At 40.7% G+C, this 18,032-nt stretch overlaps 1 protein-coding gene across 3 annotated transcripts in view; it reads left to right on the top strand.

Moving 5' to 3' along the window:
• Positions 1-6,201, top strand: part of LOC118402540 (tenascin-R-like) — a 130,191-nt gene extending 123,990 nt beyond the window's left edge. For all 3 annotated transcript variants that reach the window (XM_052476980.1, XM_052476979.1, XM_052476978.1), the window contains 2 exons: positions 768-931; positions 1,602-6,201. In XM_052476980.1, coding sequence (XP_052332940.1) covers positions 768-931; positions 1,602-1,724 — 287 coding nt within the window. In that variant the 3' untranslated portion in view covers positions 1,725-6,201. The remainder of the gene's footprint in view (positions 1-767; positions 932-1,601) is intronic.
• Positions 6,202-18,032: the final 11,831 nt, after the last annotated feature.

Raw genomic sequence — 18,032 nt, 5'->3', positions numbered from 1 at the left:
AGCATTTATTTACTCTATGTGGCACTGATTTAAGATCAACCAACTGATCGGCAGGTAGCCTAGTGGTTAGAGCGTTGGGCCAGTAACTGAAAGGTTGCTGGATTGAATCCCGAGCTGACAAGGTATAAATCATTCTCCCCCTGAGCAAGGCAGTTAACCCACTGCTCCCTGGGCACTGAAGACGTGGATGTTGATTAAAGTAGCCCCCTGCACCTCTCTAATTCAGAGGGTTTGGGTTCAAATGCAGAAGACACATTTCATTTGAATGCATTCAGTACAACTGACTAGGTATCCCGATTAAATGTACAGTATATTACTTTGAACAGTGAAGAGATGCTTAATACTGAACCCGATAGCCTAGCAGTTAAAGGTTGTTAGCTCAAATCCCGAACCGACAAGATGAAGAATCTGTCATTCTGCTCTTGATTAAGGCAGTTAACCAGTCCCCGTACCCACCACAACAGCAGCTCCCTTGGCGCCCATTGTGGCAGGACCCCAAACCTCTCCAATTTAGAGGGGTTGGGTTAAAAGAGGAAGTCAAGTATTGGTTGGGCCTTGTGTGCAATTGACGATCAAAATAAATTTCTTTAGAAAACCATAAAAGCCATTCTCTTCCATCTCTCTTATGGTGTCTTGAAGGTACTTCTTTAAACCCATCCACCCACCGCTTGGCTCCAGCCCTGCAGTTTTATTCAGTTCAGACTGTCAGTGTGCCCATGTCTTGTGCTGCTTCCTTCTATTTCATTTATTTCCATTCCCTGTCACAGGGGATGCACTGATCTATCACCAAGGCCGTCCCTTCTCCACCAAGGACAGAGACAATGACATTGCTGTGACCAACTGTGCTCTGTCCTACAAAGGAGCCTGGTGGTACAAAAACTGCCATCGGGCCAACCTGAATGGAAAATATGGCGAGTCGAGACACAGTCAGGTGCGTGTCCCTGTACTCCATACTGAAACTGAGGGGTGACGACTGACATTAAACACCACAGTCCCTGTCATTTCAATTAGAGACATAAAGAAAGTGAAGGCAGTAAGGCCAGCTCCTTTGTATTTTACTTTAAAGCTCCTGCTGCCTTTACACCAGTGTGATTTTGTTAAAAAGTACAAATCTTGAAAAGAGCTTTTGGTGAGGCTACTACAAAAGGCTTGCAACATCACACAAATTCAGCAGTTTCCCAATCTCCTCAACCTTATGATGACATGAAATGAAACCAGAAAGACATAACAAGAGGAACTAGCGACATTGTACTGTAGGTAAGATAAGACTGTCTGCATACTTTAATCCACTAATTGAATGCTGAGCTACAATGACCACAGTGAGTTCAAACCACAAAATATACGGAAAATGTGTTCCAATGTCCAAAATGTTGCTGAACATTTCAATACTATAGGAAATACCATTGTAAGAAAAAAGGTTGGTCTGATAATAAGGAGAAAGCCTTCATTTGTTACGTTCAAATTAGAAGAGAACTGTCCATTTGAGAACCATATCTAAACCTATCTCACTTGGCACATAAGCAATATGTAATCGAAAGTTACATAACTAATACAGTATGTCAGTGTAGGTTTCTAACCAATGTCCTCTCTTGATCTTACAGGGTATCAACTGGCATAACTGGAAGGGTCATGAGTTCTCTATCCCATTCGTAGAGATGAAGATGAGGCCATTTAACTACCGCAGCATCAGTGGCAAGCGAAGGAGGTCCACTCCTCCAGAATAAACCCCTTACCCCTGTACACTCTTACCCCCAATCCAGCTAGCTGTTCCCACTTTTACATAAGGCTGAAAGACAATAGGATGAGCTATGTCATTTATTAAAACAATTGAATGACAATGGTTGTGTTCGCTAGCCCGGAAAACCAGACTGAATTCAGTTCTGTTTCGTGTTTGTTTCACTCCACTAGTGAAACGAGTGAAACATAGTGTGAGTCAATCTGAATTTTGAGGCTACTGTATCTATTTGCTAATATAGGAAGAGATGTAAACCACTGGGTTTTTGTGTTTAGCCAGTTGCCCTGTCCTGGTGAGCTCAGAGTAGAGTTCATGAACTTCTCTCTATCTATAAAATACGAGTACACGAGAGCTAAGATTATTTCTCCCGTTTAAAATAGTCATTTTAACCAAATTCTATATGCCCATAAACATGTAAGATATCTCTATTTTTATAACTGATATGGTAAACGTCCATTTATTACATGATATGATTTGATGCCTTGTTATTGAGATTTGTATTGAAATAGCAACCCTCCATGAGTTTTATAGACAAAGGCCTGCATGGAGCAATTCATTGGTCATAGACAAAACATTGCCACTCATAATGAGCTAATCAGTATTAGCCATCACCAAGTGACATACTGTACCAGCCTGTAATAGTGGATTCAACATCAGTTATTTACATATTTATGTCCATGTGGCCAATTTACTTTTGAATGTAAAATAAAATCCTAAATCCACACCCTGATTGGAATGGAAGAAACGTTGAGCACCAAACAATGATTGTGCACAACTTGAAATGTACAAACTTATCTCCAGTGCCCATTTATTAAGAAAACAACAGTGAGCAAGTTATTTGCACTGAGGTTATACATAGTATGACCACTGTCATTCAATACTGGTCTGTATACTGCCCTGCATAACTCAAATATATAACATTATTGACCAATATTCACACACAGTATTCTCCTTGAGGAAATTCCAACTCTACAAACAAATATAAAGTGGTATAAAGATACTGTATGTGAATTAGCACTCTAAAATGTTTCCTCGTTGTGTTACTTGCAGTGATGGTGCTAAAAATTGTTCCGACATGAAACCAAAGATTTGCTGAAGAGAAACTGTCAACAGAGCCCCCTTTCTTTGTAACCTCATCCTCACTTCAGCAGATTTGTTTTGGGGGGGGGGGGATTCTTGGTTTTAATCTCAGAAACAATTGTCATGGTTACATTCTGAGCACTTGTTCTTTGTCAAAATTAATTGAAACTGGTGAGCTCATTTCTACACAGTTATTATGTTATGGTGTACAATAGTCGTCCTATATACAGTACATTCTTCCTGTCTCACCCGTATTTACCGTCTAACTGTGTTACGCCACCAGAGCAAGTACCATTTGGCCTGCTATAGCGAACCCCTTTGTCCTCAATGTACATTGGATGGATGAATACACTGTTCTAATCATCCAATCATGTTCATCAAACCATTTCATTTACCATTGTTCTCCGTTTTTGTGTGTTTCTTATTGACCAATTAACTTTATTTTCTCTCACCCAATCTCTACAAACTCCACCAACCACACAGTGTGTTTGTAACATAATGACTGTGTATGTGTTTGGTAATTCACTGTCCTTTAGACTTGATGACTTAAAACTTTGGTGATTGTCCATCCTGTAGACTGCTGGTACTAATATATTGGTATAGGAATCAGGAGCTTTATGAAAAGCTGATACTACTTCCCCTATTATTCTAATCATAGTTGTTAAGACAGACTTGTTTTGAGAAGGGAGGAGGCTATTGCATGCTAACAGTATGAGCAATACTTCCATGGTAACAAGAAATGTGTAATGAGAATATTCTTGTATTTAAGTGTTGAATTTCTCCTCAGAATTCCAATTGTCAAGTAACTGTTTCAGAGCTGTTAATGCAATGCGTCCAAACTCCCTGAGCAAGACATTGTTTAGTTTTTACTAGAATAGGTTGTGTACTTGTTTATTAACTACATAGACTAACTACTGTATGTCTCAGTGCATTTTGTGCAAGGAATGAGAGTGATGAAGCTCTGTAGATAACAGATGGAATGTACTTTATGTAACAAAAGAGGTGTCTCTTTTGGCAAATCCTGGTGTGCCCAAATTCTAACCCGAATGCTTATGGACTCCTCCCCCCCCAAAAATGTCACGCCGTTTTTCAGAATTTATAATAGTCAATCAATCAGAATTGTACAGCGTTATTGTCCACAAAAACATTTGGTTAGGTGAGGTGTTCTGACAAGATTATCCAGAAGGCCTATTCCAAACTTTGGGACATGTAGTAGTTATTTATGTTATGGTTCCTTTCTGCAAGGCATAGCCTTCTCCTTCACACCCCTGTTATGCTTGTCAGTATGTCAACCCCCAGAACCTCTGCCAAGAATTCAAGTCTGAGCTAGTAAAGTTATGTTTCAATTGGAGTGACTAAAGAGAGAATATCTACAGAATTCTGCTTACATTTTGCAGGAAAGGTAATAGAGCGTTAGGACACTGTTATTGGCTTGTGATGTAATAGGACATCTAGCTATTGAGGGAACCTCAAATACAAATGCATGTAATCAATGATGGCTGCGAAAATGCTGAGTGCTAAAAAAAAATAATTACAAACAGATCGGGAAATACTGAGGAGGGTAATAAAAGCGAGATAAACTCTTCACAGAAGAAAATGTATTGTCAGTAAGAAAGATAATAGAATATCAATATGCTGAATATAAAGTTATTTTCCGTGCCTTTGCACTTCAGGACTACTGTAGACAACACAACGCACGTGTCTGACAGGAATAGTATACGCGATGCTGTTACTAACTCCATAAGCTGTGAAAACCGAGTCATGTAGATCAAGTATACCTCTCCCAGGCGTCGTCAGACCTCCACCAGACATCGTTGAAGCAGAATAATATGTGAAATAATGTGATTACCACGTCCGGCCTCTTAAACCTGCTACTATTGTTCCTACTATTGCTTCCATGCCATCACTTGAAGGAGGGTGAATGTATAGTTCTGATTATAGAATGGAATAACTCGAATGGGAATAACACAGACCACTGTGATTCTATTTCTATGGTTCTGATGCGTCATATAGCCATGAGTTGAAATGTATTTTGACATAATAGGACTTTAGTTCACCACATAATCCACCTCGCAGAATATACTCTAATGCTTTAATCACAGTTCATCACAGTCCATATGTAAATTAACTAAGGGACAATTGCATGGCTGTACAAAAAAAACAGATTGTGGGTGAATTATCCCATCACTTTAAGATGATTACATTGGCCTAGAATAATAAGTGCTTCGACATGGATATGTCACACGCCACTCATATTCGATAAGTAAATGATCTAACATGAAATAGCCTACATCATTTTTTAAAATCAGAATGACACATTTCACCTATTGATATGCTGTAGGACTAATATTGCTGTTCCCCTCTTAGTATGCATTCCAAGTGAATGTTGTTGCTGTTGCTCTACCCAGGAGCTGTGGTAGGAGGATCAGATCAATAGGTGAATTTGGGTTGCATCCCATATGGCACCCTATTCCCTATTTTGTGCACTTCTTTTGTCCAGAACCCTATGGCCATGATCAAAAGTAGCTCATTTGGGCAGAGCCCTATGGTCCTGGTCAAATGTAGTTGACTAAACAGGAAATCGGGTGCTATTTAGGACACAACCTGTTTTCGAATGCCATAACCAGAGGCCAAGTTAACATGTGGTCTGCTCTTCTATTTGAACAGATGAGATACTATGAAGTATCTCTCTGTTTTATCTGGTGCACAGCATGCAGATATTTGTATTGACATCTGAGAGAAGGTTTGAAGATTTGTCTGTGTGAGGGGAGTGTAATCAAAAGACTGCATTTATCCAACAAGGTTGAGAACATACTTCTACAGACTTCTATTAATCATTTGCATAGCAGATGCATAGCAGATGGAAAAGATAATCTAGTGTTTCAGAATTGTCAATCTTCCCCCCCATTACTTTACCAATCACAGGTTCACAATGCACTGGAGCAACAACTCACACTGGATCCCAACTCAAACCCACAATCTGTCCCTTTGTTGTGTGATTTAATCAGACATAGTTAATGAGTGGAATCATTTCCCGTCCTTTATTTATTTCATTGTATTTATGACTACTAGACACAGCTATGTAATTCATTTGTCAGTTGATGCAACATTACTGTTTAGCTGAGAAATAGCCACAAGGATTGTTGAAATGTGTACTTTACCTGTTTGGATTAAGATCCCAGTTCTATAATATCTGTATTATTTGCCATGAAGAATGTGAAGGAAGGTTGGGACTGTGGAAAAGCTCTTTTGATGAGTATCTGGATTGTGTTGGATAATCCTGGATATTACTGATGAGATTAGTTCTAGTTTAACTTAAAACATGTACTGTATAGTTCCTTTTTTAATACATTTTCTACATATTAATAAAATATTCCAATTGTCAATTTTGCTGTTTACAAGTGCAGTTCTTGTTTCAGATGTCCTTTTTTGTCTCAACTTCCTTTCACATGCTTTATAAATAAACACAACAATCTAACAATAATTTAAATCACGCCAATAGTTTTTTTTAAATAATTCAATACTCTTATCACTTGGCCTATTTTTTTTTACAAAGAATGTCTTCTCATTAACTCACACTTATAGTTTGTTGTGATGATGATGGGGTTCTCTGTGGTGGCTGCAGCAAAGGGTCTGCCATCAAACTAGACGCTAACTGAACCACAGAGTCGGAGCCTAACACAGACACAAGCTGTATCCAAAAATGGCACCCTATTCCCCATATAGTGCACTACTTTTGACCAGGACCCATAGACCTCTGATCAAAAGTAGTGCACTACATAGTGAATAAGGTCATGACCAGGTCAAGGTCACACAATTTGCATAGGATCATGCTTAAACACACAAAACAGTATCCACCTCAGAATTGTATAATGTTGAACACTATACACTACTGTATTTGAGAGCATGCTCATATTTACAGATAAATCGTTTGTAGGCATATAATGATGGCATGTCCTAATTAGTCATTAATTCATTAAAAATGGCTAGCATGCAGAAATGGTCCAGTAAATAATGAACAACACAATTACAATTACACGAAGCAGTTATGATTTAAACAGGACAGCATACTGTGGGAATGATCAAATATTAGGCCCAAGCCATGGCTAGCTATATTCTGTCCTCACCAAAATATACCATGGTTAGCGCTGCTTTTGAAAAACAGAATTATTTCTGCCTTAATCAAAACCAACATGTCACTGACTGCCATATGACAACCAGATTGTCACAAGATATTGCAATATTCTGTCGTAAAAAAATGATGAACTTGAACTTTTGCCCTATAACAAACAGTAACATTGGGTAAATGTCATTCACGCCTAGATGTCTGCTGTCTGTTGCGAGCTTGAGCGTAACACCAGAATAGGTATTCTTATGTGCTGCTATTAACACGTGCACTCCTGCTTAATTGTTCAATTGTCTCACACATACCGTTTAAAGATGCCAACCATTAATGGGTCATGAGGCCCCTTCACCCCTCTTCATTTCCCTACAGTCATCCCTCCAGTCATTTCACAGATCACTGGTTTGAATGTGATGAAAGGCGGCACTGTAAAACCAGCCCCAAGACTGGCTGAGCGGCTTGCATTGCCTTCACAACTGACTGAGCCCCGGAAGCAAATTGGGGCTGACAAGTGAATGGGAGGAGGTGCTGCTCCCCGTTGGACTGGGTAATAGTGCCGTAGAACACGTTGGCTTAATTGAGAATTGAGGGACGGAAATGGATTGATGCACAGCATTGATACTTCTGACTTAGCTAACATTTAGTAAGCCAGTGGGGCTACTCAACATGCATGTTTGCAGGGCATGAAGAAGACTAGGGACAACTCCATTGGAGGCAGACAAATAAGAGGTAAGAATATTTGGCTGCATGGAATGCTGTCTCTCTCTTGCTTTTTCTCTTCTTGTAGGCCATGATTTACTCAGTGATCTGGTAAGTTTGTGTGCAAGGTGATGATATCATTAATTGAACTGATCACATGGAGTTGTAGTCCTAAACCGTTGATTGGACGGTATATAGTAGGAAACATCTTGTGATGTGGGGACATACTGTATCACACTTAGCCAATATATATGGGGTTTTGCATTAAAAAGGAACTATATCTAGTATTAGAGTTAATGTAAGTCAGAGTCTATAGCTTTTCTTTTCTGTATCTCAATGTACTCTCGTACTTGATTAGAGACGGCGTCATTGCTCAACCAATAAGGCTCAGTCCTGATGATCATCTACTCTGACAGCTGTGCCTTTTGCATGTTGCATGATGTCTGCACAGTGGAGAGAGGAGATGAAAGATCCGAGTCTAGAAGAAAGATCTAGAGCTTTAGCGGTGGTTTAGAACAGGCAGTTCATGTCAGGGTGCTGACCCACATACTTGATACAGTGGGGCAGCTTAGGTCAGCAACCACAATGAGACCACATTGTTTCCTCCATTCCCCTCTTAAGAAGAAGGTGTAGTCAGCGAGGAGTGTGACCTGACCGTGAGAATGTAGACTAGTTGGTCATGAACTGAACAGGTGTGTTGACCACGGTTGTAAAATTCCATCAAGTTTCTCAAAATAGCCAGATGATCCAGAAATTTCAGTTGGAGGATTTTTGCCAAAGTTACCAGAATTTTGCAACTCTACCAGCAAATGACTGTAGGCTCATCAATAGCCATGATTACAAAGGCAAACTATGTCAGCATTTAATTATAAGACGGTCTTCATATGTTGATAAACGGTCCATGGAGAGGACCATGAAAGACTTAATAATTGCATGTGGAATGTACATCTTCTTGTCTGAGTTGAGTCTCATTACATGCAGAGTGAAGAGACAACACAGGACAGAGAGCATCTGTGCATAAGACAACATGGCCAGAAGGTAAAGACCTACTCTGCAAAGTACAATCTTTTGTTAACTTCCCAGCCATGTAGAAATTGATGCTCACAGGTACCATCTGTGTAGAAATCCCTTCCTCCTTCCATCCATGGGCCTATTTGAACCATTCCCTTTTGTCCAATGTATTAACATGTCACAGCATACACTGTATACAATCACAAGACTGCCTCATAAGGCTGTGGACTGGGCAAGCATTGTTCATGCTTTGCTTCATCAGCTCCAAAGTAAGATGTGTTTTGTCCTGGAGACCTTAATTCTGATTTATGATTGGATGATCTCTCTCTACCCCTCTGGAGGGAGTCCAAGCATGTCTTCATCGTTCTGCCTCAGAGCTCTGGGCCCGGTTGCATACAACATGTTAAGTGTTTCCCTTAAGGATTTACTTGAATTAATCATTTCCCCTTAACTGAGGGAATTGTTTAACGGCATTAGAGACCATCAAACGTTAGGTAAGGGAATACATAAGGGGCTTTCTCTCTGCATTGTTGGGAAGGGCCCGTAAGTAAGTATTTTAAAGTTATTTGCACCTGTTGTTTACGAAGCATTTGATGAACACAAATGTATTTGATTTGATTTTACGGTAGTTTTGAAGGCATGTACAGCGGAAATAATCTCAGGTTACCATGGACACGACCCGATTAACTGGCTCAACGTCTCCTCAAAGAGATCGCATTTATTTTGGAAGATCGTAAAATATAACTTTTACACTCAAGACAGGAGAAGCGAGAAGATAATGAAATTGTTATTTCGGTAACTTTTTTTTATGACTTTCTAGCATGTCAAGGTAACTAGCTAGCCAGCTAGCTTTGTAGCCATGGATTGTGTACCTTCCAATGTTTAGCTAAGTAGCCAGCTATCTATACACCTAGCTAGCTGGTTGATCAGCCTGGTCTCATAGACTAGTTGTAAACTAGTAAAAGTAAAGGTTGATGTTTTCCTTTTGCAACCAGGGCAGAGGAAAGCAACATTCATCTTTTACATTGATATCCATACTGACCTCATGGGGACCCTTAACCTTTTCACTTGATTTAAGAGGGAAATTTATCTTAAAATGTTTGTGCAACTGACTCAATGTTAAGGAAACGTTAAGTGAAAAGATAAGGCAAAAAAAGCGGAATGAAGGCGGAGTCTTCATTGAATAGCAATGGAGAGTGGGCATTCTATTAAACATAGCCATGTAAAGATGTTCTAAGAATAGCCAAATTTAAAAAAAAAAATTATATGTATTTCACCTTTATTTAACCAGGTCGGCTAGTTGAGAACAAGTTCTCATTTACATCTGCGACCTGGCCAAGAGAAAACAAAGCAGTTTGACACATACAACAACACAGAGTTACACATGGAATAAACAAACATACAGTCAATAATACAGTACAAAAAAAGTATATATACAGTGTGCGCAAATGAGGTAAGATGAGAGAGGTAAGGAAATAAAATAGACCATAGTGGTGAGGTAATTACGATATAGCAATTAAACACTGGAGTGATAGATGTACAGAAGATGAATATGCAAGTAGAGATACTGGGGTGCAAAGGAGCTAAATAAATAAATAAACACAGTATGGGGATGAGGTAGTTGGATGGGTTATTTACAGATGGGCTATGTACAGGTGCAATGATCTGTGAGCTGCTCTGACAGCTGGTTCTTGAAGTTAGTGAGGGAGATAAGAGTCTCCAGTTTCAGCAAATTTTGCAGTTCGTTCCAGTCTGGCAGCAGAGAACTGGAAGGAAAGGCAGCCAAAGGTGGAATTGGCTTTGGGGGTGACCAGTGAAATATACTTGCTGGAGCGTGTGCTGCGGGTGGGTGCTGCTATGGTGACCAGTGAACTGAGATAAGGCGGGGCTTTATCTAGCAAGACTTGTAGATGACCTGGAGCCAGTAGGTTTGGTGACGATTATGAAGCGAGGGCCAGCCAACGAGAGCGTACAGGTCGCAGTGGTGGGTAGGATATGGGGCTTTGGTGACAAAACGGATGACTTGCTGTACATAGATCTCCTCTGAAACATACACTATATATACAAAAGTACGTGGAAATAAATCATATTTGAGGACAAAAAAGAATGTTAGCTTACTGAGACTTTATAGTTGTTCCTTAATTGTTATCATTGAAATACCTGTAGAGAGAGAAAAATATTCAAAATTGTGGATTCGCCTATTTCAGCCACACATGTTGCTGACAGGTGTATAAAATCGAGCACACAGTCATGCAATCTGCATAGACAAACATTGGCAGTAGAATGGCCTTACTTAAGAGCTCACTGACTTTCAACGTGGCACTGTCATGGGATGCTACCTTTCCAACTAGTCAGTTTATCAAATTTTTACCCTGCTAAAGCTGCCCCCGTCAACTGTAAATGCTGTTATTGTGAAGTGGAAACGTCTAGAAGAAACCATGGATTAGCCGTGAAGTGGTAGGCCACACAAGCTCACAGAACGGATGCTGAAGCCCGTAACGTTAAAATCATCTGTCCGTGCTTGCAACACTCAATACCTAGTTCTAAACTGACTCTGGGAGCAACGTCAGCACAATAACTGTTTGTAGGGAGCTTCATGAAATGGGTTTTCATGGCCGAGCAGCCGCACACAAGCCTAAGATCACCATGTGCAATGCCAAGCATTGTGGTTTTAAAGCTCGCCGCCGTTGGACTCTGGAGCAGTGGAAACGGGTTCTCTGAAGTGATGAATCACGCTTCACCATCTGGCAGTACGACGGACAAATCTGTGTTTGGCGGATGCCAGGAGAATGCTACATGCCCCAATGCATAGTGCCAACTGTAAAGTTTGATGGAGGAGGAATAATGGTCTGGGGCTGTTTTTCATGGTTCGGGCTAGGCCACTTAGTTCCAGCGATGCAAAATCTTAACGCTACAGCATACAATGACATTCTAGACGATTCTGTGCTTTGTGGTAACAGTTTGGGGAAGGCCCTTTCCTGTTTCAGAATGACACTGCCCCTGTGCTCAAAGAGAGGTCCATACAGAAATGGTTGGTTGAGATTGGTGTGAAAGATCGTGACTGGCCTGCACAGAGCCCTGACCTCAACCCCAATGAACACCTTTGGTATGAATTGGAACGTCAACTGCGAGCCAGGCCTAATCGCCCAACATCCCTGATTTATTGAATGACGAAATAATTTTATAAAGATAAAAGTATTTGGATGTAATGTTGAAAAAGCCAAGCCTGCACACCCAGGAGATCTCCAGATGTAGGGTTGACCACATGTTAGCAACATGTGACTACCAGTGCAGTTCTATGTGGGGAGGCTAAGTGCCTTGATCAAAGGCACAACGGCAGGAGGTGGTAGGTCTACATGGGATCAAACACAGCAGATTTCCAGTGTAAATAGTGCTTACTTTGTCGTGAAGGCTATAATAATAGTCATGGAATTTGGCTGAAAGTCATGGAGAAGTCATTAAAAATGTAACCGTGTATAAACCATTTTAACAGCAAATAATCAGAGGTCTCTATAGTATAATGTCATTTGTGAATGTAGTCTAATAGACCGACTTGGAAGACATCCGCTCCTGCACTTGTTACAACCCAAGTCAAGCACTGATGATGGAAAGCACTATGTTTCACCTCTATTAGGGGAAGGGGGATACCTAGTCAGTTGAAGGCCTTTAACTGAAATGTGTCTTCCACATGTAACCCAACCACTCTGAATCAGAGAGGTGCAGGGGGCTGCCTTAAATCAACATCCATGTCTTTAGCACCCAGTGAACTGCCTTGCTCAGGGGTACAACAAGAGTGTTTTTCCTAGTCAGCTCGGGGATTTGATCCAGCAACCTTTCAGTTACTGGCCCAATGCTTCAACCACTAGGCTACCTGCCACTTACGGTTCCTTATTTACTTCAATTTTACATTGATGATCGAATCATAATCGAAATCATGCTGTGTAGCATGTGCCTCCAGATTCCAGACGAGCTCGGAGCTATAGCTCATATTTGTTATGTTTGTCTTATTTCAAGAGAGCTCATTGCTCATGAAGTATTTTAGGCCAGGAAAGAACATGAGGTCAACCCACTGCCTGGTGGGAAACTCTCTACAATGTGTCTGTTCTTTTAGACAAGGGGAGAAATGTGCTTGTTATCATAAGACGCCTGAATAACAAATTTAGAAAACAAGAAAACTTAGAAAATGTATAAAACAATCTAGTTAGAAATGTTGCGGCATGTTTCCTTATGGGAACTGTATAGATTATTACCAGCAATTAAACGATTACTTATTTGAGTTGCATATAATGATTGACTAATGACAGTTACGTGGAAAATGGATGTCAGTGGCATTCATAATACAAAAGAGATCCGACATTAACCAAGCCTCTCAATTAAGGAAAAATACTGGAGACTGGATTGTGTTTATTGGACAGAAAATGAACATGAAAGGTGTTTTCTTCTTCATGACAGTGTGGGAAATTACACTGAACCAAAATATAAATGCAACATGTAAAGTGTTGGGCCCATGTTTCATGAGATGAAATATAAAATCCCAGAAAGGTTCCAAACGCAGAAAAGGCTTATTTCTCTCAAATGTTGTGCACCAATGTGTTTATATCCCTGTTAGTGAACATTTCTCCCTTGCCAAGATAATCCATCCACCAGACAGGTGTGGCATATCAAGAAGCTGATTAAACAGCATGATTACCCAGGTGCAACTTGTGCTGGGGACAGTAAAAGGCCACTTTAAAGTGTGCAGTTTTGTCTCACAACACAATACCACAGATGTCTCCAGTTTTTAGGGAGAGTGCAATTGGCATGCTGACTGCAGGAATGTCCACCAGAGCTGTTGCCAGAGAATTGAATGTTAATTTATCTACGATAAGCTGCATCCAACGTTGTTTTAGAGAATTTGGCAGTAGGTTCAACCAGCCTCACATCCGCAACCCTATTTCTGTCTGTAATAAAGCACTTATGTATTCTGATATGCTGCGCCTGGCTGCCAAGTGGGTGGGCCTAAGCCCTCCCATTCCCACCCATGGCTGCAGCCCTGCCCAGTCATGTGAAATCCATAGATTAGGGATTCATTAATTTATTTCAATTGACTGATTTCCTTATATGAACTGTAACTCATCGAAACCTTTGAAATTGTTGCATGTTGCGTTTATACTTTTGTTCAGTATACATTGAACTTGCAACTCATTGTGAATACAATAATGTAGCTAACTATTACTTGAAAAATAACAATTTTACGCACTTCTTTACCAGTTTCTGTGGAGTTTCTTCCTCTCTGTGTACAGACCACATAGTGATACTGGGTAACTTATTGAGAAATTGAGAAATGCAACAGAAGGAAAAACAGGAAGTCTGTTCACAGTGTTCTAAGTAATCTCATGACTACACAAGTTCATGACTCGGTCTTGTTGCTTTCCTCCTAAAACTGCCAATCAGACACTTCTATTTATACTGTAGATGTTGTCTGATTTACTTCACTGTATGTACCAGGCAGTATACCCTTGTAGTGAACAAATGGGAATAACAATTCAAAACATTGGTAGAGTCTCTTAATCCATGTTTGGACAGGTACCTTCTTAATTCTGCATTTTAAAAGACTTGACTAAGGGGATCGAAGACATGAGTCATTTGGGAATAACCAACCGGTTCATACAGTGTGTCCAATATATCATGTGGTCAAATGTACCTCGACCTTTGGCCTGGAATTAATTGGATACTTATTGATGTACTTTCAAAATCAATAATCTCTTCAATGTCTATCTGATATTACAGACACAGTCAAATACATTTAGTTCAGTGGCATTAACACAGCTGTATATTGGACCAGTCCGTCAGAAAGTGGATCGAAAAGTACCCAAACAAGGCCTTTGTTTCCATCAGAGCTAATAACTACTTTTTGTACTATGCCATTACTGAAAAGGGGGAGAGGTACTTCCAAATATAGAATAATCCCCATCAACTCCACTTTGTATGCTCCTCAGATCCTTCCTACTGTTTTCATAGCACTGGGCCGAAACATTTTACAGGAGTGACTCATGGCCTGTTTTGCTTTTGGGACTGGTTAGCAACGGAGTGGCCTAGCCTTTTTTTGGCATCCTGTCAGATGCCAATACAGTCCTCTTGGTTTACTTTTCATTAGCAGACAAGCTCATAAGCTGTGCGGCGTAATGTTTAATGCAGCTATGCAGTGCAACATCTAGCCTCTCCCTAAATATCCAATAAGATTAGGAGACATACTAGGTTGATATACTAGCACATACAGTTGAAGTTGGAAGTTTACATACACCTTAGCCAAGTACATTTATACTCAGTTTTTTTAATTCCTGACATTTAATCCTAGGAAAAATTCCCTGTTTTAGGACAGTTAGGATGACCACTTTATTTTAAGAATGTGAAATGTCAGAATAATAGCAGAGAGAATGTTTTATTTCAGATTTTTATTTCAGATCACATTCCCAGTGGGTCAGAAGTTTACATAAACTCAATCAGTATTTGGTAACATTGCCATTAAATTGTTTAACTTGGGTCAAACGTGTTGGATAGCCTTCCACAAGCTTCACACAATAAGTTGGGTGAAATTTGTCCCATTCCTCCTGACAGAGCTGGTGTAACTGAGGCAGGTTTGTAGGCCTCCTTGCTCGCACACGCTTTTTCAGTTCTGCCCACACATTTTCTATGTGATTGAGGTCAGGGCTTTGTGATGACTCCAATACCTTGACTTTGTTGTCCTTAGGCCATTTTGCCACAACTTCGGAATTACAGTGGGGCAAAAAAAGTATTTAGTCAGCCACCAATTGTGCAAGTTCTCCCACTTAAAAAGATGAGAGAGGCCTGTAATTTTCATCATATGTACACTTCAACTATGACAGACAAAATGAGAAAAAATATTAAAAAATCACATTGTAGGATTTTTAATGAATTTATTTGCAAATTATGGTGGAAAATAAGTATTTGGTCAATAACAAATTGTATCTCAATACTTTGTTATATACCCTTTGTTGGCAATGACAGAGATCAAACATTTTCTGTAAGTCTTCACGAGGTTTTCACACACTGTTGCTGGTATTTTGGCCCATTCCTCCATGCAGATCTCCTCTAGAGCAGTGATGTTTTGGGGCTGTTGCTGGGCAACACGGACTTTCAACTCCCTCCAAAGATTTTCTATGGGGTTGAGATCTGAAGACTGGCTAGGCCACTCCAGGACCTTGAAATGCTTCTTACGAAGCCACTCCTTCGTTGCCCGGGCGGTGTGTTTGGGATCATTGTCATGCTGAAAGACCCAGCCACGTTTCATCTTCAATGCCCTTGCTGATGGAAGGAGGTTTTCACTCAAAATCTCACGATACATGGCCCCATTCATTCTTTCCTTTACACGGAGCAGTCGTCCTGGTCCCTTTGCAGAAAAACGGCCCCAAAGCATGATGTTTCCACCCCCATGTTCACAGTAGGTATGGTGTTCTTTGGATGCAACTCAGCATTCTTTGTCCTCCAAACACGACGAGTTGAGTTTTCACCAAAAAGTTATATTTTGGTTTCATCTGACCATATGACATTCTCCCAATCTTCTTCTGGATCATCCAAATGCTCTCTAGCAAATTTCAGACGGGCCTGGACATGTACTGGCTTAAGCAGGGGGACACGTCTGGCACTGCAGGATTTGTGTCCCTGGCAGCGTAGTGTGTTACTGATGGTAGGCTTTGTTACTTTGGTCCCAGCTCTCTGCAGGTCATTCACTAGGTCCCCCCGTGTGGTTCTGGGATTTTTGCTCACCTTTCTTGTGATCATTTTGACCCCACGGGGTGAGATCTTGCGTGGAGCCCCAGAACGAGGGAGATTATCAGTGGTCTTGTATGTCTTCCATTTCCTAATAATTGCTCCCACAGTTGATTTCTTCAAACCAAGCTGCTTACCGATTGCAGATTCAGTCTTCCCAGCCTGGTGCAGGTCTACAATTTTGTTTCTGGTGTCCTTTGACAGCTCTTTGGTCTTGGCCATAGTGGAGTTTGGAGTGTGACTGTTTGAGGTTGTGGATAGGTGTCTTTTATACTGATAACAAGTTCAAACAGGTGCCATTAATACAGGTAACGAGTGGAGGACAGAGGAGCATCTTACAGGTCTGTGAGAGCCAGAAATCTTGCTTGTTTGTAGGTGAATTTGTGACCAATCTTTAACTTCCTGACTGATATCTTGAGACAGATGAACGTGGTACCTTCAGACGTTTGGGAATTGCTCCCAAGGATGAACCAACAGACTTAACAAGAAATTTGTGTAGTGGTTGAAAAACGAGTTTAAATGACTCCAACCTAAGTGTATGTAAACTTCCGACTTCAACTGTAAAGGGGATCATAGTTTTAAGAGTTGAATGTGGTGGTGCTTTTCCAACTATCTCTAAATCCTGATGTCTAGCCTGCTTACAGTTATTGGACCTCTTTACTCTCCGCACCCTACGATGCAGTCAACACCCCCTCAATGTGATGTATGACAGAATAGCCGACAGACAAGGAACTGGGCGTAGATTATGACATTAAATGCCAATTAAAATCATGGCTTGGAGAAAACAGAATAAAGCTCACCTTCTAGTATAGAACTGTTGGAATACTATGGTCATGAAACACAGATACTCGTATGGCCAGCATATTCAAGGATCAGTACGAGGTTGAAAAAATCCGATACCCTTTTTGGTGTCAGTCAGAGCACCTATTTGGTTCCGAAGAGCACCTTTCAGTGGGTCATTTCCCTCCTGTTCCTCATCACTTGCTGTGAATTACTGTACAGGAGAGAGAGTCAAAGTGTGTATGTTTCCTGATATGACAGTCTCTTACCAGTAAGTGCCTCCTGTTTGCTATAGCCATGGATAATACATTTTTTTAACCTTTATTTAACTAGGCAATCAGTTAAGAACCAATTCTTATTTACAGTGATGGCCTACACCTGCCAAACCCTCCCCAAACCAGGATGATGCTGGGCCAATTGCGTGCGCCCTATTGGACTCCCAAACTCGGTTGTGATACAGCCCGGGATCAAACCCAGGTCTGTAGTGACACATCTAGCACTGGGATGCAGTTCCTTAGACCGCTGCACCACTTAGGATCCCGAAAGGAAATGTATGAGGTCCATTCTCCTCGCAATCAGGGTCACATGACCTCTCACAACTTTCTACAGAACAGTCACACATCCGTGCATCTCTCTCTCTCTGCTTCACCTGATTCCCTGCTCTGTCCACACCCTGAGCATACAGGAAACACACATGCACACACACACTTTCATTTCCTCTGTCCAATTGAAGTTAGTGAGGTGGGGCTGAAAAGGGTGAGGTGTTTTGGTTATTTTTAGATCGCCTTTCATAATTATGTTTTGGTAGTGTTCAAATACTCTGAAGTCAGCAGG

Source organism: Oncorhynchus keta, chromosome 23 (genome assembly GCF_023373465.1).
Source record: "Oncorhynchus keta strain PuntledgeMale-10-30-2019 chromosome 23, Oket_V2, whole genome shotgun sequence".
In the NCBI taxonomy this organism is placed as follows: Eukaryota; Metazoa; Chordata; class Actinopteri; order Salmoniformes; family Salmonidae; genus Oncorhynchus; species Oncorhynchus keta.
Note: the sequence above shows the minus strand (reverse complement) of the source record. Positions and strands in the feature narration are given on the sequence as shown.